The following is a 9,377-nucleotide window of genomic DNA, read 5'->3' on the forward strand; positions in this document are numbered from 1 at the left end:
AGAGACATTTAAAATGGGTAGAGTTCATGCAAAGCTATACATTTGTCTTAAAACATAGAAGTGAAAGGTCTAATAGGGTTGCAAATGCATTAAGTAGGAGATAGTTGTTGCTGACAGTAATGCAGGTTGAAGTGGTTGGGTTTGATGAACTCAAGAATCTGTACCCTAAGGATCCTGACTTTGCAGAGGCTTGGAAGGCTTGTAAAGAACCTATTACTCTAGATAGGACCAGGTGGCTAGATTACATGATTCAGGTGGTATGTTGTTCAAGGGAAGTCAATTGTGTATTCCAAGGAGTTCCACGAGGGAGAACTTGATCAAGGAGAAGCATAGTGGAGGGATGGCAGGACACTTTGGTTGAGATAAGACCATTGCCATTATTAGAGAGCATTATTTTTGGCCTCAATTGTCATAGGATGTGAAGAAGTTTGTGCAGAGTAGTCAAGTTTGTTAAATAGCCAAAGGATTCAGTCAAAATACTGGACTCTATCAACCATGGCCTGTTCCATTGAAGCCTTGGAAGGGCATAAGTATGGATTTTGTTCTTGGATTGCCAAGGACACAAAGGGGTAATGACTCAGTATTTGTGGTGGTTGATAGGTTCTCCAAGATGACACACTTCATTCCATGCCACAAGACTCATGATGCAATACATATTGCAAATTTGTCTTTCAGAAAGGTGGCGAGGTTACATGTCTACCAAAAAGTATTGTTTCTGATAGAGATATTGAATTTGTGGGGTATTTCTAGAGGACTTTGTGGAAGAAGTTGAAGACAAAATTGAAGTTTAGTTCTGCACATCATCCGTAGACCGATGGACAAACAGAAGTAGTGAATAGGATTCTGGGCAATTTGTTGAGGTGTTTAGTAGGAGATATACCCAAGGGATGGGATTTGATTCTACCACAAGCAGAATTTGCTTACAATAATTCTGTAAATAGGAGTACTAGTAGATCACCATTCCAAATTGTGTATGGGAGTAGTCCAAGGACTACACCAGAGCTGAGGAAGATGGAGCAAGGGGAGAGGAGAAGTGCTGAGGCAGAAGACTTTGCTGAACATGTCAAGAACCTACATGAGGAGGTGTGAGCACATATTACCAAGATTAACCTACTATATAAGGCTAGGAAAAATCAAAAGAGGAGACATAAGGAGTTCCAAGTTGGAGATTAGGTTATGGTATATTTGAGGAAGGAACACTTTCTAGTGGGTACCTACAACAAGCTGAAGATGAAGAAATTTGGCCCTAGCAAAATTTTGAAGAAACATGATTCAGGGAATGCATATGAGGTGGAGCTGCCAGATGGGATTCACATTTGTCCTATTTTCAGTATTGTAGACTTAACAGAATATCATGATATGGTGCAGATGAGGAGTTGATGCTGGAGCCATGTCTAATTCCTACTTCTGCGAAAGAAGAGATTGAAGAAATTCTGGATAGTCGTATGGGCTGGAGTACCAAAAATAGATAGTATGAAGAATACCTGGTGAAGTGGAAAGGATAACCGATAGAAGACTCAACTTGGATATCCACAACAGAGGTTTCCCATTTGGGTTTTCGTCTACCAGCTATAAAATGACAGGGTCACTTTTCAATCTACCTTGGGTGTTTGATGCAGGAGCATCCAATGGTGTAAGGTGAATTCTATATCACCCAAAAAAATTCTTAGTGCTAGTTTCTGTTTAAGGTGTTTTCATTTCTAGATACCCATTTGGGTCAAATAAAGATTCCAACTCTCATAGCTCCACTATTGGTTTTCTAGGTTAGAGTTTTTGAGCACCTTGGGATACGTGCCAATGTAGAAAATAGGTTATTTTGTAATTGAGCCATAATTATAATGAGTTGGTGTAAGTTGGAGGGATGATTATACTTGTAATTTAAAGCACTCCAAAAAAAGAATTAGGTCAAAAGACCTTATGGTTTGAAAGTTATTACAGTTTTAAGTTGCCTAGAGACCTCCTAAGAGCACTTCAAAGTCAGGTTTGAGGCACTAAATGGCCTTGCACGGGACCAAAAAATGGGGGATGAGAAAAGTTGGTCTGTAGGGCTATAGAGCACTTGGAGAGCTTTCCAAAAATGTAAACGGTTCATCAATCAGAGTCTTAGATCAAAAGTTATGCCTCTTGGAAGTTGGACTACCATTTCTGAATTCTTCTAATTTCACACTAACTTTTGACGTATTTTTTAGAACCTTCTATTTTGGTAGTGGATGCCAAATGGCATATTCTAAAATGTATTCCTAACCCTAAACCTACTTAAGGATATTTCTGGCATTGTAAAGACAGTTTTTGGTGGAGTTTGGGAGAAGGTACTGTGAGAAGGGTTTTCTCTAGAATCTGATAACATTGTAAGCCCATAGGTCATGTCGTGGAGTCTATTTTTGTTGTACTGGATGTAATAGCATATCACTTCTGATAATAATATTCCCCTTTTCTTGTTGTGTTCATTTTTGTCTTGGGTCGTGCCCTCACCATCTATATATAAATATATATCTATGTATACATATCTATCTATCTATACATGTACATACATACATACATATGTATAGATACACATGTATGTGTACATGTATGCATGCACACACACACACACATACATATGTATACACACAAACACACACACATTATATATATATATATACAAAGGAGGGGGAAAAGACTCGGGGGTGGGGGGTTAACAGAAAGCAACCGTCTCCAACCAATATACATACATACATGTGCGCGCGCACACACACACACACACACACACACATATATGGAGGGGGAAAAGACTCGGGGGAGGGGGGGTGGGTAAGGGGTTAACAGAAAGCAACCCTCTCCAACCAATATACATACATACATACATGTGCATATATATGTATATGCATGTGTATATATACATGTGTATATATATGTATATGTATGTATATATGTTTATGTGTATATGTATATATGTTTATATGTATATGTATGTATTTGAATATGTATATGTATTCACGTATGTATATATATGTATGTATTTATGTGTGTATATATATATTATAATAATAATTTTGTGAAGACAATCTTTTCTTTAATATAAAATTTCTCAAACACAATCTTTTCCTTAAAACACACACACATATGATTTATTTTCACAAACATGTATATCTATAATATAAATAAAAATTTATTTATATATGAAAATAATATATTTATATTCTCTTAAATTAAAATATCTTATATTCAAACATTCTATATATATACACACACACACACACACACACACACACACACACACACACACACACACACATATGGATATATACATATATGTGTACATGTATGTATGTATATACACACACACATATATACATGTACACATTTAAAAATACACACATATATGCATGCATATATATATATATACACACACACACACACACACGCACACATATATATATACATACATGTGCATAAATATATATGTATATGTACACATATACATGTGTATGTATGTGTGTGTATATATATATATATATATATATGTATGAATGTATATGTATATGTATGTACGCATCTATGTATCTGTATGTACATACAATATTTTCGTTAAAACTAACACATACACACACACACACACATATAATATTCTTTAAACACAATCTTTTCCTTAAAACATACACACACATGATTTACTTTCACAAATGTGCATAATAGTATAAATAATTTTTTATTTAATATGAAAATATTATATTTATATTCTCTTAAATCAAAATATCTTATATTTACACATTCTATATATATAGTCCCAAGTCTCCATGCAACTATACAACTAATATAGACATGTAATTTAGTAAATCAATATAATGATCTTTCTTTAAAAAAACCTAATTGAGAAATATTTAAGCTTTATTGCATCCATTTACCTCAAATTTCCAAAATGAATTCTATGGTTTGACTAGAATTAACTTAGCTTTCTACAAGAAAACTCTCATAACCTTTTTTTATTGATCTCATTTTGGTTTTCACAAAGTAGTAACAAAACACTTAGTCATTGTCTAGTAGAATTATAGTGCATAGTGCATGCCGAGTGATCAAAGCGAGCTGAGCAAATAGTGTGAGTCGAGTGATCAAAGCAAGTAGAGCATAAGTTTCCGGATAGTATAGCCAAGTAATATGACTAGTTAGTGCTGAGCACTAGTATGTGTCAAGTAGATAGTTTGTGCCAAGTCACTCAAGTGCTGAGCAGTTTATACACGAGTGATTTAGGTGCCGAGTAACAGTAAGTGTCGAGTTACAAAATTTAGAACATTATGAAGGCTGAGCATTAGAGCCTTTGGATGCCAAGTGAACAATTTTTGGCATAATTTTTTGTTATGGGACAAAGTCCTGGGTATGTGCAGGATCATGGTGTGCCAAAAAGTGGCGATGTGAAAAAAAGAGAGTTTGAAGACGCCTAAAAGCGCTTCGAAATCCGCTCTGACTTTTTTTTACCTATCCAGGAACCAAACCTGGAAGGTTAAGCCGAGCCATATCGGATATCCGATATCATATCGGATATTCGATTTTAAATCCAATATCCGACTAATAATTAAAATCATATAATAGTATGATATATTATTATTATTGATATAAAATAATAATAATAATATTAAATAATATATCATACTATCATATTATAATAATAATATTATTATTATAATAATTATTATACTATAATATAATAATATTATTATAATTATTATTATACTGTAATATAATAATAATAATATTATACTATAATATAATAATAATATTATTATAATAATTATTATACTATAATATAATAATAATAATATTATTATATTATAATTGTATAATATTATACTATAATAATAATATTATAATAACATATTACATTATAATAATATAATATAATATTTCATATATTATAATATATAGTAATGTAATATAATATATATATATATATAATATAATATAATAATAATATTTTATATTATAATATATAGTAAATTAGTATAATAAATATAAAATATAATATAAAAATATATAAAATGTAATATATATTATATATTATATATATTGTCATATCGAATATTCGATACCTGTGGATTGGATTAAACAAAATCACAGACGCACGACCCTTATTTTACGTGAATTTGGGCTAGTATTGCCATCGCGGATCAGATATCAGATAGCAAATCGGATATCAGATACCAAATCGGATATCAGATATCAAGTATGTTTTTCCCCCCCTGACTCATTTTAAACCTAAATTTAATAGATTTTAACATGATTTTGTTTGTTTTAGTTGAATCTAGGGTTTTTTTGACAAAAATGGTTAAAATTTAGAACTTTTTTTAATATATATTACGTTTTGCAATTCAATAGGAATGGCTGATCAAAATGATGACACTGAGGCAGGGAATAATATTCCTCGCAACCCACCACCAAACGATCCAGTATCCCCACAAAATCGTCCACCAAATGATCCTCTACCTCCTCAAAACCCTCCTCGAATCGAGGATTTGATAAATGAAAATCTCACTGAGTTGAGAGGTTTGCATAGAACATACAATAATGTACCTGCACTGGCTCCTATGTTATCCACGTTAAACACCATAGTGGATAACATTGAAACCCTTACAAACCAACAAAATGCCGCTCTTTGTTGGTGTGATGAAATGCACTAGATGTTTGATGATGGTTTGGATTATGATGAGGTCGTGGCCCTCAACATAACCAAAGACGATTTGGCAAGCCTTTTTGCTAACCCAAAAATGGGTATACCAGTTGACACAAAAAAAACCAAACTATCAATTAAATGGTGCACAAATGATGCCATACGTGCAAATTTTTGGGACCATTGGTGGATGGTCTTTGATATCCCTCCACATGGCAATTTAGACATACCATTTTATTTCCTTAGAAAATTATATGCAGAATTTGTGTTGAAACTTAAAGTGAACTATTGGAGCATGAAGCCCAACATAGGCTTAGGACTAGGAGCTCCTCAGGATAGACCCTCTTCCCAGTGGAAGAAACTTGGCACTTTTGTCCCCCCTAGGATATCTCCCCCCCTCCTCGAGTGCAGCATCCAGATATTATGGCAAAGGCTAGCTCTCAAACCATCAGAGCCATTCATAGGCTGAGTAACCTAATGATATCTCAGGCTAGGTCAGTCCTGCCTCCTCGTGTTGATGATGTTGGTGCCAGTTCATCATCGGCTAGCTCATCACACGTTTGTGTGCCTCACACTTGCATTACATGCAAGAATATTTTCCTGGGTCCCATAGGTGATCTTCCTGAGTATCATTTTGTATTAGACGAGGATACACCAGACGCACGTGCAGAGGCTACAGACCTTGATGCGAGAGAGGAGGGGAATGTAGAGGCATGGACGCCTTCGGTGTCGGTACATGTATACATTTTTTTGTTATGACATATGTGATTTAAAGTTAATTTTTATAATAGAGTAATTTTAATTTTTAAGCCATGCTGACTTTTACATGTATGTGATCTTCATTCATGTTTAGTTGATGACCGAGGAGGAGCTCGGACAGATAGATGATGCTACACTCTCGGCTATTTCATTTGGCCTTGAGACATCTACGGTACATTATGTTGTGTTCGCATTTCTTTCTTCTATTTGATATTGTAGCATATATGGTTGCTAATCTTTCTTTTATCTTGCAGATACCACCTGCCCCAGGGGGACAAAGTGCGGGGGGTGAGCCAGCATGCATTGACAAAGGAAAGGTAATTAGATGTTTTCTAATTGATTAAATATTGATGCATTCTTGTAAAATTTTTGTGGTAATCTCATTTAATTACATTATTTATTGTATATAGGGTGTGGCTACTGGCGATGAGCCTGTACAGATTTGGTGTCCTAGATCATCAGGGATTTTCATTCGCACAGAGAGCCCCATTGTATGTATAAGTATCATTTATTTTTTATTTTTTTAATTGATGCAGAAGAAAGTATGATTGTTGTTCTATACAATTTCTGTGATTTTTTCCGTAACAATAATGATTCATGTCTTGCATATGTTCATTTCAACTTAAATAGGCTTATATGCACCTGTCCAACCGACCAAGTTGGTTACAAAGGTTTATTTAATCAAACAAATACCAAATTACTACTTTCCCTCCAAAACTAATATGACCATTTGAATTTGAAATTCAAATTTCAAACTATAGTTTTTATGCATTCCCTAACTTTCTAAACTATTCCATTGACTCAAAATTGGTCATATGGATTTATTAAATGCAACTAAGTAAATTTCCAGAAAATTGAAGTTTTTATTGTTTTTTCTCCAAACCACCATACACTCTAATCTCCCCCTTTCAACTGAGATCACATATGACATATATAAAGGTCTACATGACCATTGGAACAACCATATAGGCGTTCCCAACCATAAAACAAACAAACAACCACTTTTTGCTAATACTATTTAGACTCTAAATACCCTATTCTAAGGCCTTTTGGTCCCATGGAGTCACTTGGTTTATAACCACACCAAAATGCTTGTGGGCCTTACATGTGCCTTTATTACAAAACATAGACCAACTTGTAAAATATGGACCAAACCTTTATTCCAACTTCCTAATCTACTTGAATCCTCGCTTTCATGGAGTGGCAAGGTGTCCGGCAACAGAGATACTTGTTCCCCCCTGCCACATAGGTTAGGTGCCCTGCACCACCTTTCCTCTCTCTCTCATTCTGAACACTAGTCCACCAAGTGAGTGATGTTCCTCTCAGTCTTGCTGTTGCTACTTTTACCTTCTTATTTGCCTCTATGTCTTCAAGATCAAAGTAGTTCTCAAGGGCCTCTATCCACCCTAACACTTCTTCACTATCCATTTTACCCTGGTATATTGGAAAATCAATATGGTTCTTCCCACCATTACCTTGTACTGCCTTAATGATTCTCATAAATCGCCTTTCTTTAGGATCATCTGTTGTCTCATGCTCTTGCCTTGCATTACCAACCTCTTCTTCTTCATGGTTCTCTCCATGATTTCTTCCTCTAACCTCTTCTCCTCTAGGTTCTTGCCTTTCCTTTTCTAAGGATTCTATCCTTGCAATAAGCTTCAGCCTCTCTCTTCTCATCTGTCTTTCTTCCCTCACTCTAGATGCTTCAAGTTCTCTCCTCTCTCTTTTCTCTTTTGCCAACTCTTCTCTCAATTCTTCAAGTTCTCTAGCCATTTGATTTTTAGGAGGCATTTTCACAACAAGTTTTCTTCCTTCCCAAGGGCCAACTCACTGATTCTCTTTCTTTCCTCACCAAGAAATCTCTGGACACCACTTATGTACCTTTCAACTGTGTGACACACAAGGAGGAATTAGACACACCAAGGCTTCAACAAAGGGACCAACACACTAAGGATTTTCAAGATTATAGGTCTTGGTCACACTCCTAAACACCCAAACTTCAAAACCCTCCTTAAAATGGCTTAAAAACCAGGGCATGCTTGTTCAAACCCGAAAACTCAATTCTAGAACGTTTTGACTTGTCTAATGACAAGATATGATCATGACAACCTACATGAACCTATCAAATGACTCATCTACCATATGAAATCCTAAAATCCTATCTCATGCCCAATTACAACTTTCTTCCACATATGAGCCCAACATTATAACTTTGTATGCTTCCATGAGCCATAATTGGTGCAAGGATTGCCCAATTGACTTCAAGAGATGTTCCATGACCTCTGTAATGCCTTGGATCTTCAATGTTCCCCTGATGAGCATGGGATGCTCTTGCATCACTTATCTTCATAAATAAATTCAAAACTAATTTTCGTGATATTAACAACTACTATTTTGTATCTCATAGGAGACTCCTAGTGCACATGAGGTTCGACGGGACAGTTATGTAGATTTGATGATGCGATCACTCACTCCTGAGGAGGAGCCTACAATAGTAAGTTGTAGTTTGAATTCATGATTAAATATGTTATAAATTTAGCATGCTATGAATTATAATGTTATAGTTTGAATTGTAGATTCATCTGACAAAGGTATTTGAACATATACAACCCACAATCACAGAGGTACCAGCATTGCCGAGGGCATACGAGAGGACTCCTGACCAGCGCAGGAGGTCGACGAGAGAGGTATTTATTATGAAATTTTGATAGTATTAATCTCTAATACGGAAAAGATCATTATGCATTTGAGTAATTCAATGTTAGATACGTAGAATCATATAAATTTAGTAGTCTAACTTTGGGTTTTCCTTTTTTGTTTCTAGTGCAGCGAAGAGGCTGCATTTTGATCATCCACCAACACCCTAGGATAGTATAGTTTTCGTAGGATGCATCATGAGACATTTTGAGATGGCATATGCCACATTGTATACAGAAACATTGATATTATACACATTCTGATGGCAGGATCAGCCACA

At 35.1% G+C, this 9,377-nt stretch overlaps 1 protein-coding gene across 1 annotated transcript; it reads left to right on the plus strand.

Annotated features, from left to right (window-relative positions):
• Positions 1 to 6,049: 6,049 nt before the first annotated feature.
• Positions 6,050 to 6,744, plus strand: LOC149535518 (uncharacterized). The gene is made up of 3 exons (XM_089806154.1): positions 6,050 to 6,379; positions 6,495 to 6,572; positions 6,655 to 6,744. The coding sequence occupies exons 1-3, from the start codon at positions 6,065 to 6,067 to the stop codon at positions 6,742 to 6,744; spliced, it is 483 nt and encodes a 160-aa protein (XP_089662280.1). The 5' UTR covers positions 6,050 to 6,064.
• Positions 6,745 to 9,377: the final 2,633 nt, after the last annotated feature.

This window comes from Cupressus sempervirens, chromosome 10 (genome assembly GCF_028749045.1).
Source record: "Cupressus sempervirens isolate cs-2001-9-10 chromosome 10, ASM2874904v1, whole genome shotgun sequence".
Classification (NCBI taxonomy): Eukaryota; Viridiplantae; Streptophyta; class Pinopsida; order Cupressales; family Cupressaceae; genus Cupressus; species Cupressus sempervirens.

Excerpts from the sequence above, each read along its gene's own strand:
- LOC149535518 (XM_089806154.1), top strand. The coding sequence starts at position 6,065 with ATGGCAAAGGCTAGCTCTCAAACCATCAGAGCCATTCATAGGCTGAGT. Across the intron at positions 6,380-6,494 it reads CGCCTTCGGTGTCGGTACAT|TTGATGACCGAGGAGGAGCT; the intron begins GTATACATTTTT and ends ATTCATGTTTAG. Across the intron at positions 6,573-6,654 it reads TTGGCCTTGAGACATCTACG|ATACCACCTGCCCCAGGGGG; the intron begins GTACATTATGTT and ends TTTATCTTGCAG.